The 27,698-nt window shown below is 41.3% G+C and overlaps 1 protein-coding gene across 2 annotated transcripts in view; it reads right to left on the minus strand.

The window, feature by feature from the left end:
* Positions 1 to 19,840, minus strand: part of SRGAP3 (SLIT-ROBO Rho GTPase activating protein 3) — a 212,721-nt gene extending 192,881 nt beyond the window's left edge. For both annotated transcript variants that reach the window (XM_063291622.1, XM_063291621.1), the window contains exon 1: positions 19,131 to 19,840. In XM_063291622.1, the coding sequence (XP_063147692.1) occupies positions 19,131 to 19,197 (67 nt within the window). In that variant the 5' untranslated portion in view covers positions 19,198 to 19,840. The remainder of the gene's footprint in view (positions 1 to 19,130) is intronic.
* Between the last annotated feature and the right edge of the window lie 7,858 nt (positions 19,841 to 27,698).

Consider the following 27,698-nt stretch of genomic DNA (forward strand, 5'->3'; position numbering starts at 1 on the left):
ATTCTGATCTTGAAGCAAGATGTTCCAATAATTTGTTCTGAGGCCAGAAACAAACACACGGTTTCGTTCCAACCTTGGAACCGAACATGGCCATTATTATAATCCCAGTCATATAAAACAAGTTTGAAAGACAAAGTTTCAATCTCAAAACATTTCTTATGTTCTGACCTGAAACCAACCTTCAAACATAACAAAGTCAGAATAAAACACCTCAGTTGTTTTAAGGTTTTTAACAACAGAACATAGTAAATAAAAACATTCTCACAAGTTATTTCAAGCTAGGTTGCTTTGTTACAAGCTGAAAAACTAAGCATGATTTCTATTTCATGCATGCCTCTAGAAAATTGGACTTGAGTGGCTGTAATAAATTTAAATAATAAATAATAAATAAAAGAGTTATCTGAGCTGTTCACCCCTATTGCTATTTGTGACCTATATCATTTGTTACATGAGCTAGACAAACAATATGCATCAGACTTCTAACAGTAGGATTGGAGTTTTGTTTCTGCCTGCAGGATGCTTCATATCTGACTTCTCTATGTAAAAATAACCACCATTTAAAACAAATGGCTATATATACTACTCCTGTGAAGTGTGCCAACTTAATTTATTTTATTTCACTGACCAACTACCCATCTTCCAAACTTACAAAGCCAGTCTCACATCCACTTATATGCACACAACCACATCTCAAGGTAGTGGTTCCTCACTGTAATTCTACATTATATTTAAAACAGTTACTTCACAGACAAGATCAAAGTTGCCAGTACTTAATCCTTCAAAATTCAGATACTCTTCAAAGCAACATGCGCTATTTCAACTTAACTTGAAAAGCTTTTTAATCATAGGAGCCAGCCAAATACTTTTTGTGGTGAACTAAGCTTCAATCCTGAAGTTGTGTTCATTAGCTTTACCTTGATATAATGATACTATCAGTGAAAACAGAGTTTTTTAGTTTCAATAAACAGTCTCTGCTTAGGGACGCGGTGGCGCTGCGGGTTAAACCGCTGAGCTGCTGAGCTTGCCGATCGGAAGGTTGGTGGTTCGAATCCGCGTGACGGGGTGAGCTCCCGTTGCCAGTCCCAGCTCCTGCCAACCTAGCAGTTCAAAAACATGCAAATGTGAGTAGATTAATAGGTACCACTTCAGTGGGCAGGTAACGGCGTTCCGTGTAGTCATGCCCACCACATGACCACGGAACTGTCTATGGACAAACGCCGGCTCTTCGGCTTTGAAGCGCAGATGAGCACCGCCCCCTAGAGTTGGACACGACTGGACTTAATGTCAAGAGAAACCTTTACCTTTACTTAAACAGTCTCTGCATGAACCAGAAGCTCACCCTGGAGTTCCCTTTTCATGCAGTCTTCATCAGCTCCAACACTCAATTAAAAAGAACGCTATAAAGCAGCTTATGGAGCTGCTCATCCAACCTTGAATCATTGTGAATATGACTGTTCCAAAGTGGCAGAAAATATCCATATATTTGGGGGAAACAAAAGGAAAGGAGGTCCCTCTTGTTAGTGCTATCCTGTTTGCTGTTTTACTTCAAGAGTTAGAATTCTAACAAGCCTGAAACAATCATAAGGCCAGTATCACAACTACTTTTATTCACTTATAAGGATATACCGTCAGTTTGTGTAGTGGTTAAGGCACCAGTCTAGAAACTGGGAGACTGCGAGTTCTAGTCCTACAAAGCCAGCTGGGTGACCTTGGGCCAGTCACTCTCTCTCAGCCCTACGAAGGAGGCAATGGCAAACTACTTCTGAAAACCTTACCAAGAAAACTTCAAGGACTAGTCCAGGCAGTTGCCAGGAGTCAAAAACTGACTTGAAGGCACTCACATGTACACACACACACATACACACAAAGGTTATCACAATGGATTTCATGATGGATTTCAGTTCCGCTCTTTTCCAAGTGAGCAAAACTTACTACTTACAACATAAAATATGTACAGCTCAAAAATCTGTTCTTGGCCAAACTGACTTGTGAGAATTTACCAGCAAATTATGGGTATCCATTGTGTTTGAGAGGGAAGTATTCAGACTTCTGTTGATGCCTCTAGGAGATTCTGATGTTGTAATAGATGCAGATCTTTTAAAACATCTTAATTTGGAACCATAATGAGATTCCATGTAGAGAAAAACCCAACAAAATTATTTTAGGAAAAAGAATACATGATGCTACTTCCCACAAATGTAACTGTCACCCATCTCAGCGAAAAAAGGCATTTGTACAGGTATTAGAAAGGCTAGTGCACTACTCCTTTTACTAAGAATTGGGCTAGTGCACTACCTCTTTTATCAATGAATGAGCCCATGCTTAAGATTTGTGACAGTGGCTTCTCTTTACTGACAACAAATAAACTAATTATGAGCTACCTTTGAGAAAATAGTCAGGAAAAAGTTCAGAACTGATTAGATTTTTCAAAGCAGTAGGATTTGTTTTCAAATTCCCTTTGATTGAAACTTTATTTACACGGTAAAAAGACTATTTACCACATAAGCAAAACAAAAAGGTAATTAAATACTCAATACATTCCTATAACAAGGAAATATCTAAGTCAAGTTCTACACTCTTGTTGAGTACTTTCAATACTGGGTGCAATGGTCCCTGAAAAAGATGCTGAAGTTTAGTCATTACTAATTTTAAACCCAAAGGACTTCTACTGTGATTTTCGCAGTCTCTATATCCTCCAAAGATGCACACACATATATACAAGGCCTGGATTAACGGTTAGGATTTGTATCTTTCTCCATAGGTTCTTCTAATGCTAAGATATCTAAGGGCTAATCCTTAATTACAGGGAAGTTTGACTTAGATAGACCATGGACACAATCAAGAAACCAAAGGAAGAAATACGGGCACTTTTGAACTAACCTCCCTTTTATTTTAGGTGTCAAATCAGAGGTACTTTTTTTTTTTACTTAGTTCTTAAATAAATTTGCCAAGAACAAATTCAGTTAAGCAAACTTTTAACGAGGCCTGTGAATAACTGTTCCACTATCTTTAAGAATGCAAACACTTATTTTTCTGAAGTAGGCCTCTTCTAAAACAGTGGTGCCATATTCCTCCACCAACATTTAATCTGTTACATTTCAGAGTATGCACACACGATCGAATTTTCCATCCAAGTCTGTAACCAATTTCTTTCCCTTCACCAAAGTCTCTAGAAAACAGACGATGCAGGGCTCAATCTAATTATCAGGACACATCCGCTGGTTTCACCCTATGTGTTTATCCATCATTCCGTCCTCGTCTTCTCAGCAGAAAATGCTCGATTGTGAGACTAGGGCTTCTACCCCTGTAATCGAGAGCTTATCCTTGCAGCATGTGTAAAGAAACAAATCACACCTAGCCACCTTCTCTTGGACCTTTTGCTTCTTTTAAACTATACACACATAATGGCCAGAATCCATTTGTCTAGAACACTAAAGCCCCATTCACACAAATTCATTCTTTGTCAGTTCAAGTGATAAGAAGATCCTATTTATGACACACAAACCTCAAACCATAGAAAGGGGGAAGATCTAAAGCTTGAAGAAGCTAAAAAATAAACTCAAAGGAACAATGTTACTCCACTCTACTAGGCAGTAGAACAAGAAATGCAGGAGCTTGGGATCAAAAGAGAAACTAGTTCTGTTTGGATTATAAAGTAAACAATACCTCAATGAAACAGGAGAGGGAAGAACAACTGGTTTGCTAGATTAATGTAAACAGTGTATTTTTGTTTTTGATCATTTTGCAGTATGTGACCACATCCCCTCCACTAAGGAATAGAGCCTTCAATGATGTAAAAATCCAGAATCCTTGTTTTTCAAAACAGTAAGAATGCATGAATGTTTAAAGAACACACTGAAAAGCAGCAATTACATTTTTACTCAAGAAAGGAGGGAAGTGGTTTAGGAAAAACTTGGCCTTACTCAAAACAGAGAACACGCTTTTTTCTTTACAATTAAAGGTACAGAAAAAGGTATGGAAACGACTTTCATATTGAGAAGATACCAAAGCTCCTCTTCCCTAGAGGTCCACCTCCTTCCCAACAGAAGAAGCCAGTCTTAGAAGAGGACCAAGCTGAAAAACCCTCAGATTAAAGATATGTACCTTATCTTCAAGTGAAGGCAACAAACCATAAAACCTGATTTCCAAACCACAATGGCTGGGTTCATAAAACCAAATGAATCACATGACTTACCACAATGTAAGAACCCATATTTAGACAGCCTTGGCACCTAACACAGGAAGTTATGTATGATTGGAATGGAATGTGTCTATTGCAGCAATGAAAAATCTGAAACACTTCAACTCCATCCACTTGATATCATCACTCTGCCACCAAAGCCTTCAGCCTCTTATTTATTATTCAAATTTTGTTACCGCCCCTCTCTCCCAAGAGGGACTCTTCAGAAACGGTGTGCAGACCATAGTTACAAACAAATTGTCCATCCCTGGTTTAATCCATAACATCTTTCTTCCACCCTGATGTTCTTGAGCTTAGATAAATTATTTTATTGTTGAATGAGTTAGGCAAATAAACATGCACTAATACAACACAGTTTGCTCCTAGAGTTCAGTCTTGCATATAAAGAAACACATTTTCAGTTGGTTTGTGCACAATGCCAGCTGTGATATCCAATGCCCTCCAACTGCTGAGTGAAAAAAAGCCAATTTCTAGACCATTTTAATTTCTATCCGGTCATGTTAGGAGACATTTGAAAAAGAAAGAACCTGCTGATTTAGTTGAACTCCCCTGGCTGTTAAGCTAACATACAGAACATTTTTTGTATAACAGGAAGCACCTATGATAGTTTCAATTTGTTTCCATTAGAGGGATCAATTAATCTTTATTATGGATGGTAAAATTGCACCTTGGCTCATGGCCTCCTAGTTGATGCTTTTTTTCTTTATACCAAGCTTCCTTCATTTGTTTGCCAAATAGTCTCATATAGACTATATTGTGTTTAAATCAAACATATGAAAGCCTGGGTGTGATGACACACATGTCAACAGGGGGAAAATTATCATTTAATAATAGCACTTTTAGCAAATATATCTAAAGATTCAGAATTGTAGCTTCTCACTCAGATGCAAATTACACAAGAGGCCAAAGGGTGTGTTCTTCAGCTCCAGTGTGAGCTGCTACTTTTACTGCTTAAGCTATAGGTCTACCTGTAAATGGAATATTAGCCAATCCATGATGTCAAGACACATTTGGAGAACTAAAATATGATAAAAAGTCCTATCATAGAGAGCAATATTGAAACCAGAAACCTAAAGAAAAACCCCACATGCACCCCAGTAACTTTTTAAAATATGTTTGTTCTTTAAAGGCAATACACTTAACAACATTTCCTCACATAGCTCAAATAATGTTGTAGGCAAGATGATTTCTTAAAACAGCACAAGGTTTTCTACAGGCATGTGAGATATAAATCCAACAAACAGAACAAAATGTTACATCAGGAGGTCATCATTTAGAAGAATATCCTGCATTTTTAAATTGGATTTTATAATGCTTAACTAAAAAAAGAAGTACTTTAATGCCACACAACCTTACAACTGATAAGCATCAGAATAAAAAGGGGGGGGAAAGAAAAGACAGTCTGGAAATAATGTTATAAACAGAACTTTGATCATACTGTTCTTCCTTGCCCCTTTGCTGAAAAAAGACTAGTTCAAATATTGACGACAAAAGATATCAACAGTTCACTGCAAATGAGGTGATTTTTCCTTCCAATGTTATATAATGATTCTTTTGATCAACTCCCATACTCAGAGAATCCACAATTCTTGATACCTGGAGTCAGATAAAACATCCTGAACTTAAACAGTCTCTAGAGCAGTGTTTCTCAACCTTGGCAACTTTAAAATGTGTGGACTTCAACTCCCAGCTGGCTCCCAGCTCCCTTCCTGGCTGGGGACTTCTGGGAGTTGAAGTCCACCCATCTTAAAGTTGCCAAGGTTGAGAAACACTGCTCTAGAGAAAGGAGTGTAAATCTTAATCAAGAAAATAACTTCTGAGGATCGGCCCATACATAAAACACTCATCCTATTTTCTACATCACTCCATTTCGTCACCCATTATTCAGGCTAGTCCTGCTTCCCATAACCCAATGGTCCCTTCTCTTGCTTGATTTCCATTGCACTCGGTGAATCCATGTAGAACTGAGAAGCAGGAAGAACTGGATCAGCTGAGCAACAGGGGAAAACTGAAGAAGGGAAAGTGAGATTCCCCCACTGACAGTCTCCTTTCCCTCTCCCATAATCACAGCTCAGTAAACTGCTGAGAACTGGAAAAAACTGGGCTGTAGGAGTCAGGACAGGTGAGGTGGAGTGGAGTGGTACTTGGATAGGGGGCGTGGAAAGCTGTTGCATCTCCATTCCTACTCTAAAAGGTGAAAAATCAGATTTAGATTGGAAAATATACTTAAATAAATACATAATAAAAATAAATGTTATTTATTGAATAATGAATGGTACTCAGAAAGTAATTGACAACCAATACTCAGTGTCCAGCACGGGGATGATTCACGCATGGTAAACTGAACTGTTCCTTCTGGACTTTCTGAAGATTAGGAAATCCCATGAGAATACATCAAAGCAACCTATAATTTGCTTTTAGCAAAATGGGTAGAATCAGAGTAAATGCATAGGACTGCACCTTAAACAAAAGTTATTTGAGTGTAATAGTAGTCCACACTTGTCTGTTGAGAAAAGAAGAAAAGAGGTGGGAAGAGGAGAAGGCAACTGTAGTCTTGATCCAAGGAAGAATCAATCTCTCAGGCAGAACAGGACTATCGCTCTTTCATTACTAGATGGATTAATTCTCCTCCAGTCCATTACCAGCCACCCATGTCATGTGCAAGACAAGCAGAGCAGGATAATCCACCCCCTGTAATGATTGATTAGTTGCATGTGAAGATTGATGTTCAAGGCTAAATAGCTACGTGCTATTTCTTGAACAAACGCCTTTCTGTTTCTTTGCTCAAAATACATGGAGTTACTTAAGCCAGCTCTCCCCAACCTGGGGTCTTCCAGATTTCTTGGATTATTATTCCAAAACATTCCAAATGTATATTCTGGGAGTTGTGGTCTTGATACATCTGGAGAGCACCAAGTGGGAGAGATTGCAGAAATCAATGCTCCTGCCCTCCATTCAACAACAGCTCCTTGACTACAATATCCTGATCCCATCCAAGCAGGAAGATCTGATTCTGAATTATTATTCTGAATTATTATCATTCTGAATTTGTTCTCAGTGCATATTCTGGGACAGACTCACCCTGTCCATCAATTTGCTTTAAAACATCTTCATTATTGTTACACTAGCTCAGTTACAGTATATCCAGTTTATATACCACCTATCTGAGCAGATTCCAAGTCTCAGTTTTATTGGCTCATAGTTGTTATTCCAACATCCCAATTTCTTTTTCAAATGTCTCCTAACATGATTCTGTCTCAGCTACTCTCCCGCCATTTCCGTTTGGTTCATATGAGGTACATCATGTCTTTTAAACCCTTAAAATAAGCTGTCTATTTCTTCCCTATAGTTACCAATTATTCTAAAGCAGTGTTCCCCAATCTACTGCCGTTCAGATGTGCTAGACTACAACTCACGCATTATGGGGTGCTGATTCCTTACATCTAAGGGGGCCAGGTTAGGGAAAGGCTGTGGAATTCAGTGGGTGATCTGGGACTAGTCTTTCTCTCAGCTCAAGGTATCTCACACAGCAGTTGTTCTAAGGATAAAATGGGGAGTGAAACACTTCTGCACAAGCTGTGGAAAAAAAAGAGAAATAGAAATAAAACAGTAAATAGGTTTAGCCATTTCAACGTTATTGGCATTTCCCCATATAATACTGTATAGCAATTCTCAGGGCTTTCACTTGTACCCTTGCAACAGAATCAAATGCATTTCTTCACAGTCCAACATTTATATCATTATTTATATCACACTTCAAGGTATCAGTACAAAACAGTAGTAACTACTAGATTATAATAAAAAATACAAATTACCTGGCAACCCACTAAGGATTTTATTTTCCTCATTCCTTCTGTTAATTGGCTGGACTTCAGATTATTTTATTATTAAGCTATATCCTTATTATTTAAATATAGATGAGTTCACTGCTTATCAGAAATGATTAGTATCCTCTTAAATGGATGGGTAAAATCAAGAATATCCCTACACCATTCTAAAGGGATTAAATTAACAATTTCTCTAAGACTTATAAACCAGAGCGATGAATTATGCAATACAAAAAGACGAATTTGCTCCCAATTACATTGTTCCCATCTTATTCATTAATACTGAGCCAACTTGCAGCAGCAACTCAATTGTGCAACCCACAACTAGATTTGCTCATATAAAGATACACTGAGGTTCACCTCCCAGGCTCTCAGTTAGAAAATCTCAAGGCTGGTATAATCCTCTGCCCAAGATCCTGGAAAGCCAGGACTCAGGCATACAAGGGTGAGATAAACGGATTACTGATGCACTTAATAGTACAGCAGAGGCAGTTGGCAGTTACCACAATATCTAGTGGTAACTGCCAAACATGAACTTACTCAGATACCAGACATGGCTTCTATATCATTCAACAATCATCTCAAAGATTTTGTAGTGACAGCCATTTGCAAATGCAACTACAAATCATAAGCTACATTCAAACCGCTTGAATAAGTTATGCCTTGCTGAGCCCTGGTTAATTGTTTAAACCACATCTGACTGGGTTCACGCAGCATATTCAATCATAAACCTTAATTTACAAATTACAATGGCTGGGTTCACAGAAGATAGTAAGCCAAAATCAAGCAAACCACAGTATGCCTTAGCACCATGGTGAATCAGGTTTTCAAATGGGTCGACAGCACTTTGCTTTTCTCTACTGAAATCCGATTTTTTATTTTTCTAAACCAATGCAGTCAAGGGAAAATGCATTTTGATTTTCTCCTATCAATCAACTTGTCATCACCCTGAATGATGCAAACAGTATATGTTTAATATCTTTTGCCTTATCCTTTTATGTTCATCGTGTAATTATCTGGAAGTAGCAAATTAGAGTTGCACATGGGAAGGAACGTATAATTTTCAGAAATCAAGTTACGATTCTAGAGACCAGCGTCAATCCAAGCTGAATTATGATAATAATGGACCAGTTAGCTTGCACACTCACTCCTCCAGTCCACCTCCTGCTCCCTCTCTCCTATTCATATATACATACACTGTGCAATGATCAAGATTTGAAAGGGAAACAGTGATACATAGGTGACAACACTATTGCTATCTCCTTAAAACCGAAAGTACCTTTTCTTGGGATCATGCAGTAACAACAGCAAAAAAAATATTTTTTTTTAATCCAGAACTCAGTATAGCCTCATATAAGTTAAAGACTAGCTTCTCCAATCCACATACCATACTTTTGGTCTATCATTGTTTTATTTATGCTCACTTGGAAAAAGACTTCCATAAAATCCCTCAGAACGGATATTCCACATCTGTTCCTTTTTATGTTTAGGATCTATTTCTGCAAAGCAGTGGTTTCAGTATAGCATCTAATGGTTATTGTGCAACATTATTCAGCTCCACACGTTACCAACACAAATAGGTCAGAAAGCTGCCAATTAATATCACCATATTCGTAACAGCATGTTAAATATCTCCAAGACTTTCACCATAAAGTAGATTGGGTAACAGCCAACATAGAATTCTGTAGGACACATTCTAAAGACCTCTCATTTTGACTGTGAGATCTTAAAATACCACTATTCAATATTGCCCTTATTTTATGGCAATAGAAACAATATGTACAGTGGTGCTTAAAAGTTTGTGAACTCTTTTGAATTTTTAATATTTCTGCATAAATATGACCTAAAACATACAAAGTCAACCAAAACAGTAAATGGGAACAAATGAGCCATCATTTTACCTTCCATGATGTCTAGATTGATTTTAATTTCCATTCAGCACATACAGGAATTTGGAACTAGTTTTGATTTCAATTTCCATCTCATGTGAACCAAGGTATAGGAAGGAATGTCTGTTCTACAGCTATGCATTTGTGATGCGTGTGTATCATCTGACAGCGACTGAACATATGACTGTCACTTCTTCTTTTGGGTGACAGTTCCAAGCCTTACAAAGAAACGCAACACAACCCCTTTATCTCTTCCACACACAAAGAAGAAACTGTTATGCAACATGATCACAGTGAATGTCTCAGCTCAGCTACTTGTAAACAGTAGACAATAGGATAAACTAAATATGTAGAAACTTGTATAGGTAGTCCTTGTTTAGTGAGCACAATTGGGACCCACAACTTGGTCACTAAGTAAAACCGCAACTGTGCTTAAGATCTTACTTCAGCTTTCCTTTGCTTTACAGACCTGCAAAGGTTGTAAATGCAAGGACTGGTTGTAGAGTTACCTTTTCATCACCATTGTAACTGCAAAAGGTTGCTAAACGAGACAATCCCTAAACAAGGACTACTTGTTATGTAATGTTGTCATACATCACAATAAGACATAATATCTTATGCCAGCCCAGCCATGATGAAAACAAATAACTGCTTAGCACAAATAAGGACCCAGGCACACTGGATGCCAATTTGGCACCAAACAGAACTGATCTTCCTGACTTTAGAAGATTGGTTGTATCATATGCAGTATTCTCACGTGATCTACTTTCAAACTCTGTTGACTTCATCTTCCAACACTTCCCTCCAATTTGGACTAAACAGTCTGCCTTCTGAAAAGAACTGTAGTAGACCCAAATGTGTAGATTTAAATACAGCTTATCACTGATGGTCCACACAGCCCTGACTTTGCTATTTCCTAATTAAAAATTTTTTCCTGAGCTCAGACAAAAATCCCCTGAGATCTGAGATACAGGAAATTGATTTGTATTAGATTATCACTTGTTTATAAGTTTGGCTGAATCCAGAGTAAAGCATCTGATTACAGTACGTGTATACTGGGAGATAAATGAATAAGTGCAAAATATGCCCTTTCAAGAAATAACAATTAAAGCTTCCCTCCACAAGTGTTCCTGTATTTTACACTGGAATTATCAGCTACACTATAATTTGGGGGAAAAGTTTTGTAACTCCACAAGCTATAAACATCACATAACTATTACTTTAATTATTCCCCCTCCTGATGTTTAGTTTCACCTTTAAAAGAAAAAAAAGTATGCTCTTGTGAGCACTGAAAACAACTAATTAACTTTTTTACTATCTCAAAGTAGCAGGAAAGCATTTGATCATCTCATTTAATCTATTGTATACTAAGGCTGGACCCCTTCTACAACCTCCAGGAAATAAGCATACCTTCCCAGTTACCATCGCTCCAAAAAGCAGAACAAACAAGGTGCCCATGGCTGGGATACATATATGGTAGAAAGAAACAGAGCTGGTTTAGCTCTCCTTTCACCACTGGAAAAGCATCCACATTCCCATCTCCCAAACATACTATGAAGGGCCCAATTCACATAGCAAGTTGCTCATCATGTACCAGGGAGTTGGAAGACGTACAAGTAGTCCTTGCTAAACAACCGTTCATTCAGTGACTGAAGTTACGGCAGCACTGAACACATGGCATTTGTCCTAACAGCCAGGAAACACGCTGAGACAAGGAACTGGTCTCTAATATTTATTGCTAGTACTTAACAGGAATCCTAACAAACTGAAGAAGCGTGGGAAAACCCAGACATATAAACCCCAAAGGTTAAGGCGGTCCCAATCTGTGTCTCTTTGAATGGCTGACCAATTCCTCAGTGCTACGCATGCGCTTGACAGTCTGGATGGGAGCCCCCTGCTCGCCATCCTTACTCATGACAGCATTTATGACCAGTTCTCAAAGTTACGGCCACTGCAGTGTCCCTGGGGTCACATGATCAAAATTTGGGCGCTTGGCAGCCTGTCCACATTTATGACCACAGGGTATGCTTCAACTCCCCACACCCACCTATCTCCCTCCATCTCTGCTCTTTTGGCCACTCTGCCCTCCGCTGCCCCTGACACCCTGCTGCCCCTAGCTGACATTCTCTGTCTTCTTCCTCCTGCTGGCCCTTTGCAAGGCAGCTGCTGGCCACGCACAGCCTCAGGGAGGCCGTGAGCAGCCAGCAGTTGCTTCACGAAGAGCCAGGCCCAGTGTGCCTCATCAGCAGTGGGAGGAAGATGGTGAAGGTCAGCCAGGGGCAGCAGTGTGCAGGGTGGCCAAAAGGGCAGAGATCGGGGAGATAGATGGGGAGTTGAAGCAGAGGCAAGCGTGGCACAGCAGGATATGCATGAGGTCCTCATCTAATGATGGCACAGTCCTGGCCTAATGACCGCAACTGGGACTACCAAAACTGTGATTGCTAAGTGGTGCAGTCACATGATGTTTTACCTACTGACCACATCATTTAGCAATGGAAATTCTGGTCCCAATTAGGGTCATTAAACAAGGGCTATCTGTATTCTCTTCTGGACCTAGATCATGCAGCAAATGTTGTTTCCTAGTATGTCTAGATGAGAACTTGAATGCAGATCTTCCATAATCACACCTATCTTAGTAGTTCTACCTGAAAGTTATTTAGAAGAGACTATTCTCTCAAACACAGAGGTCTTACAACTGTCACATGTTCACAAATTCTCACATAGAATGCAGCTTTATTTGAGAATCAGGGGTTCCTTAATATAGCCTAAAATGTACAAGCATACAGACAGCAACGTACAGTATACTTAAGCGGGATCACATGTTCTACACTTAGATGATGCTAATTTCTGTATCTTTCAGGTGTGAATGTTATCACTTACAGGAAGGCAAGGGCCCATTTATCTATTTACAAATGGATTTGTCTGTTTGCTTCCAGAAACACAATCTAAAGTGATTTTCTGTGAAATAGTAATTCACAGGTAGACCAGCAATTCTGTAACCAAAGCCAAGGGAAGGCAAAATACTTCTTGACTGCTGATGCCTTCACTCAAATATTTGTTTCTCAATCAAGCATGAACTAAGCCTTGTCTTAATCACAGAGTGTTGTCTGGCATTATTATTATTTATTAAGCTTATATACCGCCCAACCCTCAGTGACTCTAGGCATCTTACAACAAAGACATTACAATAAAATCAATATAAAATGAAGACAAAAGATGGCAAATGCAATAAAGTGAGAGGTCTCAATCTTCCCAGCTCTTCTAAACAACAGCAGAGTGGAGGCCAACCAGATCTTGGGGGTGCTGCTACAGGGAAGGCACACCTCCAAGGTCCTGAGACATGACATTGTTTAATCAAAGGAACTTGGAGCACACTAATCCTGCAGTATCAAATCAGCTGGGCAAATGTTATGGGAGACAGACATGTAATACGGCAGGCCCTGTGCCATATTATAAGTAATAACCAGGACCTTGAATTGCACTTGGAAGCAAACCAGCTTCCAGTGCAGCTTGTGAAGCAGAGGTGTTACATGGGCATACCATTCTGGACCAGTTGAAGCTTCTGGACAGTCTTCAAGGGCAGCCTCATGTAGAGAGCATTGCAGTAGTCAAGTCACAAGGTGCCTAGGTCATGAGTGACTGTCTGAAGTGCCCCCTGATCTAGGAAAGGGCACAACTGGTACATCAGATGAAGTTGTGCAAAGGTCTTTCTAGCCACAGCTGACACCTGCTCTTCAAGCAGGAGCTGTGAGTCCAGGAACTCCCAGATTGCATACCAGCCTTTAAGGGGGAAATGCTACCCCATCCAAGGTCCAAGATAGAATATCTCCAGATCTAGGCAGTCCAAACCCCCACAGCTGCTTGGTCTTGGTAGGGCTGAGTCAGAGATGGTTCCTCCTCATCCAAACCCACACAGCCTCCAGACCCTGGGACAGAACCTTGACAGCCTCATTTGGCTGGCCCAAGGTTGAAAAATATAACTGGGTATCATCCACGTACTGATGATACCAAACCGCAAACCAGCAGATAACCTCATGCAGTGGTTTCATGTAGATGTTGAAAAGGAGGGGAGAGAGAATAGAACCCTGTGGCACCCCACAAGTGAGGGGCCTAGGGGATGATCTCACCCTACCAACCAACACCAGCCAGCCCCAGAGAAAGGAAGAGAAGTACCATAAAACTGTGCCCCCAATTCCTAACCCGCTGAGCCAGCTGTCAATGGTATCGAAAGCCACCAAGAGATCAAGGAGCACAAGGATGGATGCATCACCACCTTCCCAGCTCCACCACAGGTCATAGACAAGCATGACCGAAGCTGTCTCAGTACTAAAACCCAGCCTGAAACCTGACTGAAGTGGCTCTAGTTGTTGCTCTAGCTGTTTCTTCCAGGGTTCTCAACAGCACCACCTTCTTAACAACCTTCCCCAAAAAGGGAAGTTAGAGCCTGGTCAATAGTTGTCAAAATCCATTTGATTCTTGAGGGGGGGGTGTACCACCCTCTCCCTCAGAGAGGCTGACAGCACAGCATGGACCCAGCCACAGGTCACCTCCCTGGCTGCTTTTACAGTCCAGGAGGGGCCTAGATGCTATATCACTGCAAAGCCTTACTATCCAGATTGCCATTTTTCATGGCATAAAGAAGGTTTCTAGTTTCTTCCCTCTTAAATCCATAAGAAGAGAAGGCGGGGAGAATGAGAAAGTATTCACAGATTCCCTGTTAATCAGATGAAAAGTCACTTTAGAGTCTCAACATCCTTAATCTTGATAATCCAGTCTATTATTGGGTTAGTGACTTTTATATGCTTTTATAGTCTCTCCCCTATTGTACTTCACTAATGTACTTTATTGTTTTTACAGTTTTAATATTTTAAGTAGCTTTGTAATCCACCAGAGAACTGAAATTATTAAGTAGATCAGAAATAAAATAACCAGGCACAATGCAAAGAACTATGGGCAGGTCAAGCAGCTAGAAGCCAGAGTACATCCTAACTAGGATTCACTGCCTTCACACATACATTTCTTTGCAATAAAATGATTAACAGAAATTCACTGACTGGTGTTCACACACCTCACTAATGCTGTTTGTTTTGCTTGGCTTAAAACTACATAAGAACAAAGCTATTGTGTGAAAACACTGTTGCAGTTCAAAAATGATAACTGCTTAATGCAAATTAAGGCCCTTATCTGGAGACAGCCAAGGATAGCTACAAGCCAATTTGTTTCTCATTCTTTCTTGTCAACTGAAGAAGCAACATAAATACAACGAACCAACAGCTGCTGTCTATCCTGTTGTCTGGAGAACAAATGGAGAGAAGTTACATGTTGAGTGGTCAACATGAATGAATGATAGAGGAGGTAGAGTTGCAGATATTTACATATACAAAGCAGCCTGGTTGTTATACTGAAGATACAAATCATGCATCTCAACTGCCCAACCAGTACAACTTAATGCATACATTAAAGTCCTCACACTTTGAATGGGTTTCCACTTCGGGCCAAGCCATAACTTATTTATTATAATTGTATGCCACCAATTCTATAATCCAGCAATAAAGTAAAAACACAATCCACAACATAACTAATAACAGTAAGAAAAATAGAACCCCCTTGACACACTCAATATCATCTATCAGAATAATTGAATTTTGGTTACCCTTCTAAAAATCATGCAGTTTGTTTGACTTTAAATACAGTCCGTGAAGCCAACTATTGTGGCTTATAAACCATGATTAAAGGCATTGTATAAATCCAGTCCTTGAGTCTACCTGCTCCTCCAACAAGACATCACTAATATACTGTAGATAATAGATAAGAAGAGGATAAATCAATTTGTGAAAGAAGCATAATTACCCTTAACCAAATTTTGGTTCCATTGGTCTAGTGGTTAAGGTGCTGGGCTAGAAAACAGGAGACTGAGAGTTCTAGTCCTGCCTTAGGCGTGAAAGCCAGCTGGGTGACCTTGGGCCGGTCCCTCCCTCTCAGCCCAACTCACCTCACAGGGTGGTTGTTGTGGGGAAAAGAGGAGGAGGAAGGAGTATTTGGTATGCTCGCCGCCTTGAGTTATTTATTAAAAAAAATAATAGAGATGGAATAGAAAATAAATAAATAAATAGCTCCAGTTTAAATATTTTTCTTTTTAAACCCAGTTCACATTTCACACAATGGGAATGACTATTTACTTTGGTAGCAACAGTAAAGGAAAATTAACATGTCTGCTAGAGTTGCTCAGAAGTAATTGTACATTCACACCCACATTGTCCTGCTAAAAAACATTTCAAGACTATTACTACTGCAAGAAAAAAATATATATTTTGCAATTCTTTCATCTCTGACAAACATCAGTAAAGAGGGAGTATGTCATTTGGCTACTTCAATCATAAAGCATTGTGATATAAAAATTGCCCAAATTATACACAATCAGATGATATGTGGTGCAGAACAATCTGTTATGACATCCATATCACCATTCAAAGCCAGCTATGAAAAGACTGAAAATACAGAACATAAAAACAGAGATCAAAGGTCAGCGGCCCTTCCCCAGCCTGGCACTTACTCTACTAACCCAAGATGCAGCCTAATACATTTAAAGCACCTAAAAGATGCTCAGGAAAAACTTACACTGATGCCTAAATAAGTCTAAATTCTACAGTTTTAGTTCAATTCTACTACTAAATTCTAAGCCTAAATTCTACAGTTTTAGTTCAATGGTTTAATTAATGTTAGGCAAATTTTCAGGCTGTGTTCTGCTAGTACAATATAAATCTGATATGTCTCTCTTCTCAGAATTAAATATACAAGTAGAAATAAAGCGGACCCCAGAGGAAAGGAGTATATAAACACATCTGTGGAAAGAACACTGCAAGCCACTGAGTAACTGCCGATGAAGTAACCACTAAGACCCATTTTGACAATGACAGCAGATTCAGAAGTTTCCTGAAGGAACTACTACAGGATATCCAAGAACAACTACTAATGATACCATGTGGTTGTTAGCATTTGAAAATATAATCAGTCATACCTCACCTCTGCTGAAATCAAGAGGGAAGCTTCAGCTGGCTTCAAAAGATCCAGAATTACCTCCTGGTGTTTCTGGGAGTGAATGTAGAACTGCATTCATAAGAGAGTCCGAAATCTATACTACAGCCTAGCACAGCCTTCTCTAACCTGTTGTCCTCCAGATGAATTGGGATTCCAATTCCAATAATTCCCCATTGGTGTGGCTGAATATTTCAGTAACAAACTGCCACCCAGAGCACCCCAGACTGGAGAAAGCCAATCTAGTGCAAAGATAACCATTTTGTGTCCTTCAAAAGAGCTGAAGTTCAGGAGTGAATAAGACCTTTAGGTTTAGCATCAGATCTTCCAGGTTGCCTGTGCAAGGTTCATGTACCATCCTGATCAGTTCTGTGAGTGAGGGGTCAACTATAAACAGACAGCATGCACAGTAGACTTTATCAGAACCTTGCATGCACATCAAGGCCTTAGTCCTGAATGTTTTTGAAAAGATTCTAAACTATTCAGATGAAAGTATGCACAGAGTTTTCCAAGCTATCGTTTTCCACATCAAGTAATAGTCCTACATCAACCACTGGATTCTGAAATGGTGTTGGGAGATCACTTTGCAAACCAACTCACCCCCCCATCTCCATCCGGAAATCTCGTTTGCATAAGTGCTGCCCACCACCAACAGCCTAATACTGTATGTGTGCATGCAAAACTAAACTCCCTCTGTTCTTTCAAAATTGCTCCAGCAAAAACTGGTGAATTAGGAAAGCCTAACTGGATGCCAAGGGACGCGGTGGCGCTGCGGGTTAAACCGCTGAGCTGCTGAGCTTGCTGATCGGGAGGTTGGCGGTTTGAATCTGCGTGACGGGGCGAGCTCCCGTTGCTAGTCCCAGCTCCTGCCAACCTAGCAGTTCGAAAACATGCAAATGTGAGTAGATTAATAGGTACCGCTTCGGCGGGCAGGTAACGGCGTTCCGTGTAGTCATGCTGGCCACACGACCACGGAACTGTCTACGGACAAACGCCAGCTCTTCGGCTTTGAAACGGAGATGAGCACCGCCCCCTAGAGTCGGACACGACTGGACTTAATGTCAAGGGAAACCTTTACCTTTACCTACCTAACTGGATGCCAGCACTTGTATTCTATTAGTTCTATAACAAACACTCAAGTGCAAGTTGTAGATTCAGCACCACGCTTACATTTAAGCTACTAATAGGTCTCAACTAAGGAGATGAAATGAACATGTAAGAAATATTTCTTTTTTAAATGTTACCTTTGGGGGGGGAAAAAGCAAAGCCAAAGGAAGAAAGCAGCTTATCTTATAGGTTTTTTACTGTGTCAGGAATGTTGCATAACAGGGAAGGGAAAAATGTGGCTGTAATAGATGATAGCCAACCTATTTACGTCAAGCTTTCATCCAAGAAGGTATCATGGGTGCTGAAATCAGAGCGCAGCCAGCTAGACTGGTTTCCCCAATATTCACCCCCTCTTTATGTCCTATAGCAGAGAACGCTCCCCTCAAAACCTCATCTAGGAACACTTCTATTCCCAGAGTTGTGTGACCTAAGAGCTAAAGACCACAAATTGGGGAGGGAAAGGCCGCAGATTTTAAGAAAAAAATCTTGAAATATCGACAGTCCCGTTCTCTTTGATACACACAAAGTGCACACCACAGAGGCTTTCATCGGAGTACCAGTTAATGAGGCAGCCCAGCCACTGCTTTCTGGAAGCAGCCTACATAGGGGAGATACAAGATTCACGCCTACGTCCCCAGCAGAGGCTCGAGGCGAACCTAGCCTCCAGGCGGATCTATGGTGTACAGATGGATGCCCCGCCTGCCCTGAAACGGGCTTCCATCAAAGGAAGGCACTATTTATTTATCAAGCTAGGCATCGAGGATAGCCCTCGCCGTCGAGAAGATCCAACCCGAGAGGGCCCCACCAAGCCACCATTCACACAACTGCAATGCAGCTTTTACTACCCTGCCCGCCCCCCCCGCGACACACCGCCCGACCTCTGGCTTCGGCAAGTCCGCTCCGATGACCCCTCCCCCCCTCCCGGTGCGTTCCCACTGAGAGAAGCGAGGCAAAATAGGATTCCGAACAATGAGGGGGCCGAAGGAGGAGGGGAGTAAAATGGGGGAGAAAGCCGGGGAGGGAAGGGAAGGGGAGGGGAGGGGAGGAGGGGAGGGGGGGAGCCAGACTCACCTTTCACTTGAGTTTCATATTCCGCTATAATCTCTTTGTCTTTCTTGAACTTTGCTTGAGATGACATCTTTGGACAGCTCTGCTCAGTCTGCGGGCGACCCTTATTTGTGTTTCCTCGGCGCCCTCGCCCGCTCGTCCCCCCGATTCCCGAAGCGCTCTCTCCCCCTCCCGGCCTGCCTGCCCGCCTCCTTTCCCGAGCTCGATCTGCTCAGGAGGAGAGAGTTGTGCAGCAAAGAGAAGGACGGCTTCTCCCCTCTCCCTCGGCCAGAAAATTCCCCGACATTTGCCTTCGGCCGGCTGAGGAAAGGGAGAACCTGCTCGAACCGCTCGCGAGCCGCCGGCGCTAAGAAGCGGGGTGAATGAAGGGGAGGAGCGAGGAGGGTGTGTCACCTGCACCCGAGTAGGCTTCGGGAGGGGGTGCTGGAAACAAGACGCCAATAAATAAATCAATAAATAAAGCCAAGCGCCGGAAGCCACCCGCGAAAAAGCTTCAAGGAGAAGTAGAGGAAGCGAGAGGGAAACTGAAGCGCCTCCTTCGTTTGGCAGGTAGGAAACGCCGCGGCACGGAGAAGCGGCTCCGGCAGCGCTCTGGCCAGAAGGTCAGGGAGCCGCCAGAGCTGGCATCGCGCCGCCTTCCTCTGCCCTCCTCTCCCGGCGAACTTGGCCGGGCTGCCGGGAAGGCAGCGGCTCGGGTGAGCGGAGCTCGCGCACGGAGCTGCCTTCCCCTGACGGCAGGCTTGAATGAAGTTCGCCCCACGTCACGCGGAGCAAGCCCCGCCCTCCCTATTTTGCAACAACTGACACATTGTAGCCTACAGGGCGTTTGAACTCGCTACGAGGGAGGGGAGGGGAGGGGAGGGGAGGGCAGGGCAGGGCAGGGCAGGGGCAGGGTTTGGCCGAGGCACCGCGCACGCAAGGGCGAGACGGGGCGGAAGGGAGGGTCCGCGGAAGCCTCTGGTCTTCGGGGTGCCCCGGGAGCGGTTTCTCCTCTCCGCGGGTCGAGTTCCGCGACTCGGGAGACTTTGGGAAGCGGCGCTCCGAATGAAAGGCCAAATGCAGAATGGGGGCTGCCTTGAACTGCCTAGCTAACCTGACGACGTCGCGTGAAGCTTAACGGGAAAGGGACGAAATCAAACTCTCCGCACTGCACGGAAAGTTTTCTTCTAATGTCTTCTCCCCTGTTCTTATCAGTAATCTGCAGTACAACTTGATGATCGGTTACTCAAAACTAAAGTTTACTTCGTATGCAAAGCCTCACTTTTCTACCTTCTCTGACCCGCAGAGGGTCTATGATCCTTGGCAGTAAGGCCTAAGAGGGCAGGACTCCCAGCACCCAACCCTGCTGAGTGCAGGGCAATTTACTTCTAGGTAAGTATGAACAGAATTGCAGGTTCGCTTGCTACGTCCATCTTATGGGTGTCTTCACATAACATACTTGGCAGATTTAAATTAAATGTGCTTTACTCCAGTTTGATCTTCAGCAAAGGATCGTTACCTTGTCATGGTGCTGGAGCTTGAGCACCTCAATGATGCCATGAGCTAAACCGTGAAGGGCCACCCAAGACGGGAAGGTCATGACAGAGAGGTCAGACTAAATGCGATCCCTGGGGAAGGTAATGGCAACCCACCTCAGTATTCTTGCCGTGAAAACTAAATGGATCAGTACAACCAGAGATATGTCGGTATACCATCGGAAGATGAGACCCCCAGGTCGGAAGATGGTCAAAATGCTACCGGGGAGGAACAGAGGATGAGCTCAACTAGCCCCAGACGTGATGACGCAGCTAGCTCAAAGCCGAAAGGACAGCTAGCGGCCGACGGTGCTGGTGGTGAACGGCGAATCCGATGTTCTAAGGATCAACACACCATCGGAACCTGGAATGTAAGTTCTATGAGCCAGGGCAAATTGGATGTGGTTATTGGTGAGATGTCAAGATTAAAGATAGACATTCTGGGCGTCAGTGAACTGAAATGGACTGGAATGGGCCACTTCACATCAAATGACCACCAGATCTACTACTGCGGACAAGAGGACCACAGAAGAAATGGAGTAGCCTTCATAATTAATAGTAAAGTGGCTAAAGCAGTGCTTGGATACAACCCAAAAAACGACAGAATGATCTCAATTCGAATTCAGGGCAAGCCATCTAACATCACAGTGATCCAAATATACGCCCCAACCACAAATGCTGAAGAAGCTGAAGTAGAGCAGTTCTATGAGGATCTGCAGCACCTACTGCACAACACGCCTAAAAGAGATATTATTTTCGTCACGGGAGACTGGAATGCTAAGGTGGGCAGTCAAATGACACCTGGAATTACAGGTAAGCATGGCCTGGGAGAACAAAACGAAGCAGGACACAGGCTGATAGAATTTTGCCAAGACAATTCACTCTGCATAACAAACACTCTCTTCCAGCAACCTAAGAGACGGCTTTATACATGGACTTCACCAGATGGACAACACCGAAATCAGATTGATTACATCCTTTGCAGCCAAAGGTGGCGGACATCTGTACAGTCGGTAAAAACAAGGCCTGGAGCTGACTGTAGTTCAGATCACGAACTTCTTCTTGCACAATTTAGGATCAGACTCAAGAGATTAGGGAAGACCCACAGATCAGCTAGATATGAGCTCACTAATATTCCTAAGGAATATGCAGTGGAGGTGAAGAATAGATTTAAGGGACTGGACTTAGTAGATAGGGTCCCGGAAGAACTCTGGACAGAAGTTGGCAGCATTGTTCAGGAGGCGGCAACAAAATACATCCCAAAGAAAGAGAAAACCAAGAAGGCAAAATGACTGTCTGCTGAGACACTAGAAGTAGCCCAAGAAAGAAGGAAAGCAAAAGGCAACAGTGATAGGGGGAGATATGCCCAATTAAATGCAAAATTCCAGAGGCTAGCCAGAAGAGATAAGGAATTATTTTTAAACAAGCAATGCGCGGAAGTGGAAGAAGACAATAGAATAGGAAGGACAAGAGACCTCTTCCAGAAAATTAGAAACATTGGAGGTAAATTCCAGGCAAAAATGGGTATGATCAAAAACAAAGATAGCAAGGATCTAACAGAAGAAGAAGAGATCAAGAAAAGGTGGCAAGAATATACAGAAAACCTGTATAGGAAGGATAATATCGGGGATAGCTTTGACGGTGTGGTCAGTGAGCTAGAGCCAGACATCCTGAAGAGTGAGGTTGAGTGGGCCTTAAGAAGCATTGCTAATAACAAGGCAACAGGAGACGACGGCATCCCAGCTGAACTGTTCAAAATCTTGCAAGATGATGCTGTCAAGGTAATGCATGCTATATGCCAGCAAATTTGGAAAACACAAGAATGGCCATCAGACTGGAAAAAATCAACTTATATCCCCATACCAAAAAAGGGAAACACTAAAGAATGTTCAAACTATCGAACAGTGGCACTCATTTCACATCCCAGTAAGGTAATGCTCAAGATCCTGCAAGGTAGACTTCAGCAGTTCATGGAGCGAGAATTGCCAGATGTACAAGCTGGGTTTAGAAAAGGCAGAGGAACTAGGGACCAAATTGCCAATATCCGCTGGATAATGGAAAAAGCCAGGGAGTTTCAGAAAAACATCTATTTCTGTTTTATTGACTATTCTAAAGCCTTTGACTGTGTGGACCATAACAAATTGTGGCAAGTTCTTAGTGGTATGGGGATACCAAGTCATCTTGTCTGCCTCCTGAAGAATCTGTATAACGACCAAGTAGCAACAGTAAGAACAGACCACGGAACAACAGACTGGTTTAAGATTGGGAAAGGAGTATGGCAGGGCTGTATACTCTCACCCTACCTATTCAACTTGTATGCAGAACACATCATGCGACAAGCTGGCCTTGAGGAATCCAAGGCTGGAGTTAAAATCTCTGGAAGAAACATTAACTATCTCAGATATGCAGATGATACCACTTTGATGGCTGAAAGTGAAGAGGAACTGAGGAGCCTTATGATGAAGGTGAAAGAAGAAAGTGCAAAAGCTGGTTTGCAGCTAAACCTCAAAAAAACCAAGATTATGGCAACCAGCTTGATTGATAACTGGCAAATAGAGGGAGAAAATGTAGAAGCAGTGAAAGACTTTGTATTCCTAGGTGCAAAGATTACTGCAGATGCTGACTGCAGTCAGGAAATCAGAAGACGCTTAATCCTTGGGAGAAGAGCAATGACAAATCTCGATAAAATAGTTAAGAGCAGAGACATCACACTGACAACAAAGGTCTGCATAGTTAAAGCAATGGTGTTCCCTGTAGTAACATATGGCTGCGAGAGCTGGACCATAAGGAAGGCTGAGCGAAGGAAGATCGATGCTTTTGAACTGTGGTGTTGGAGGAAAATTCTGAGAGTGCCTTGGACTGCAAGAAGATCCAACCAGTCCATCCTCCAGGAAATAAAGCCAGACTGCTCACTTGAGGGAATGATATTAAAGGCAAAACTGAAATACTTTGGCCACATAATGAGAAGACAGGACACCCTGGAGAAGATGCTGATGCTAGGGAGAGTGGAGGGCAAAAGGAAGAGGGGCCGACCAAGGGCAAGATGGATGGATGATATTCTAGAGGTGATGGACTCGTCCCTGGGGGAGCTGGGGGTGTTGACGACCGACAGGAAGCTCTGGCGTGGGCTGGTCCATGAAGTCACGAAGAGTCGGAAGCAACTAAACGAATAAACAACAACAACTCCAGTTTGATGGGTTTGTTTAACACACTGACCAATAGCTGATCAAACAGGTCGGGTTCACAAGTCCTGTGATTCTCTGGTTTGTGGATCCGTACATCACGGAAGCATCCCAATTACGAGAAACTGAAGTTAAGACATAACTTACTGTTGAAGCACGGTGTGCTTTAACTGTGGTGTATTAAATAAACAACTAGTACGCTTCTCAGATAAGAAAGCATAATATGTATATTCACCACAGTATCTGGGTTCATCAATTGTGCTAAGCCAAAATCCAGAAAGCAACATTACAGCATAAGGCAGTGCTTGAATTTGGTCAGTGAAGGCTGTGGAGTGAATCCAAGGAAGAAATGGCATTTGAATCAACTCTGGCAAAATTATTTCCTTAGCATGTCACAATATCTAGTTAAACTGGGCTAATCTTGAAAAAGCTAAGGAGAGTTGACCTGGTTTGTATTTAGATGGGAGGCTACCATCCCAGGGCTGTGGACTAGATTGTGAAGTTAAGAAAATACCCTTGAAGAAAATAAGACCTTCTAAGAAAAGAAGAGCTGGGGGTGTTGGCGACCGACAGGAAGCTCTGGCGTGGGCTGGTCCATGAAGTCATGAAGAGTCGGAAGTGACTAAACGAATAAACAACAACAAGAAAAGAACATACGTCAGGGTTTCTCAACCTTAGCCATTTTAAGATGTGTGGACTTCAACTCCCAAAATTCCACAGCCAGCCATGGAAGTTGAAGTCCACACATCTTAAAATGGCTAAGGTTGAGAAACCCTGGTCTGTGTAGTCAACTTGAATGAGACTTGAGTTCCACTGAAATTGTATATTAACCAAGTATGTTTTGTGCACTCTGACATGCAGATCTCCATCCAGAGTGTCGGAAGGGAGCTACTGTTATGTAAATGTGCATAAGATTGCAAACAGAGGAACAAAGCTCATCAAAGCGTACTGTTATTACTTTCAAAGGACTTAGATAAGCCAAACTCTGCATACGATTAGGCTGTTAATTACGACAAAGCATTTTACAGCCCTAATGTTTCAGCAGGTTCTTCTGCTATTATTATAGCAGACTTTTACTGCAGTTTAAATCCTGTGTTGAATAAGCTCAGTCAGAACAGAGATGATCATAGTCCAACCCATTTGAGGGCACCACATTGGGAAAAGCTGTACTGTACTAGCAAGTTTAGAATAACAACCTTAGATGACATTATGTTATGTAAATATATTGAGAGCTCTTAATCGTACTTGGCCAATAAATTATTCTATTCTATTCTATTCTATTCTATTCTATTCTATTCTATTCTATTCCCACTCTATGTATTGTTAGCAGAAAACTTATATGAAAACAAGGCATATAGAAAATATCTTCTCTAGAACTGTTCCCTTTGTGAACTCAGCTGGAGGACATTGCCTAGATAAATCTATGTGTTGATGCAGTGCATTAAATTATCAGAACTCTTCTAATTAATTAAAGATATGCTACCAATTAATAAATCAGCCAGCCTTTTTAAAGAAGTGATTATTTCTTACTAATCATTTAAAAATTGTGGGTAATTAATGTCATATTAGAAGATAAATTTGCCTTCCTTTTACATGCAGGAAATGTGACTCTTTGTAACTGGAACCTATCTTGCAACATACATTAAAATGTGGGTTTTGGGTAGATTAGCTTTTTCTTTTGCAAGTTTGTGCAGACCTTCTGGGGGAAATAGTGATTTCCCCCAGAGGTAGGAACGGACCCAACCCTGCTTGCTTTTTGCAAACAAATTAAATTGATTCTGTTCCAACATGCTTTCAGCCCTTAATTGCTTTGGACACTTTGATTGTGAGTTTTAAAACTTATTCATTCATTCATTCTTTATATTGTGTGCTTTGCCTGTTGTTCTCAACTCAGCATCCACCAGCACTGAGTTGGGACATAAGATATTGTTAAGTAAATAAATACAGTAATCCATTGAAACTAAGACAATTTGCCATCTTAAGAGTTCTTTCATGCATGTTGCACCACCTGAGGTGTCATGACCTGAAGTGAGGATTGCATATGCCCCTCACAGCCCCCTCACAAGTTGCCACCAACCTAGAATTTTGAATGTGACAGAAATGGGATTATATATCAGGGAGTGGTCAGATTAGTTGCATTCAGTGAATGGAATTTAACTTTGGTGAAAGGAAATGTAGTTTTTGTCCTGCTCTGCCCGTTTCTTGAAAGTGAAGCTTGGGGGTGGGGGATAACTACAGCCCTTGCTGTAAAATGGTTACGTACCTCTTGGGTGACAGCTCTCTGTATTATGTTTTGTTTCGCTTGCTCTTTAGCTGAGCATATCACCTATTAACCAGCATAGGCAAGTCAGCTTTATATGAGCTATGTAAGATGTGGGAGGAAAAGAAGAAAGGAAAGATGATCTCTAGTGAATGCCGAGAACAACAAATAGAAGCTACCAAACAAAAGAAGTGTGAAATCCATCCATGCCAGTTAAGTATTAGGACTGAAAAATGGCATGAATTGTTTACTAAGACCTAAACAATAACGCAATATAGCCCTATGTTTACTCCAGAATAAGTTTCACAGTGCAGTTGGTTTAGTCCATAAATGTATGCAGAACTACAGGCTTAACTTCTTCCAGATACTGCAGAGTAATTTCATTCAGTGTTTTGGAAAGTTAATAATTTTTATTGAGAGAGTATGAGGCCAGAATGATTGTATATTCTCAATGCTATCAATAATTTTATTGATATTTATTTATTTATTTATTTATTTATTTATTTACTGTTCACATTTATATGGCCACCCATCTCACACAAGATGACTCTGGGTGACATACAATAATGAAAGAGGCATTAGAAAATAATATTTAAGTGTATTATGATGTGTGTATGAGCATTTGATGTTTATGGAAATCATGTGCACATTTAAATGTTTTTGGATTGCATCCAATATATGAAACATATTCCAGGAAAGCAGATCTGCATATAGCCATTTCTAAGACATGCATTTTTAGTATACTGGTTTGCTTCTATAGCCATTTTGAGTTATGATACCATCACTGTCTTCGCATTTCCATCCTTGCTGTAATGTTTGCTGAATATTTAATTACAACAAAGAGCAAGAATATTATGTTGCCTTATAAACAGCAAGTCATATATGGAAGATCATTGCCTCATAGTAAAATAGCCATACGCTTGCAAGTTAAAAAATATTTTGCAGCATAGAGCAATTTACTTAGTAGCTGGATTTACGCATAGCTGTGTTTGGTTTGTTAAATCATAACACAATATGGATGGATGGTTGCTTGGTACTGACCAGAAAGAAAGCTTTTTTGTGTGGTCGTGTCCTTTTTCTCCAACCTCTGGAAATAAACATTTTACTACTTTAGTTGGAGCGTAAGCATGTATTGAGTTTTTGTTTTTTTTAATTACTTTTGCGTATCATAACTTATACTGCTGCTATTTTTTAGCCTTCAACTTAGTAGTATGTGATATAGTGTGGTATGTTTTTATCAATAATGTATATTTTCTAGCTTTCATGTGGTACTTGATATGTAATACAAAATATTTTAAAATAAGTAATTCATGACATTTTTCCTCTGTACATTTCAGGCATTTTTTCTCTATACATGCTACCATCTCTCTCCCTGGCAATTCAATCAAGGGCAGCCATCAGTTTCAAAATAATTTATCCTTGAATTTAAAAAGGTGTTAAGAGAACTGACCCAAATAAAGAACGTATTCCCTAAACAAAAGGCTCTTCAGTTGAAGGATATTAAATAAATTTGGATTTCTACAACGGAGCTGGTTTTGTAGATCACGTAAGGCTTTGTTTAACATGGAATGTTCCCCATTTCAGTGCTCCAATTAAATCCCACAAACATCACTGA

Source organism: Candoia aspera, chromosome 2 (genome assembly GCF_035149785.1).
Source record: "Candoia aspera isolate rCanAsp1 chromosome 2, rCanAsp1.hap2, whole genome shotgun sequence".
NCBI classification, from domain to species: Eukaryota; Metazoa; Chordata; class Lepidosauria; order Squamata; family Boidae; genus Candoia; species Candoia aspera.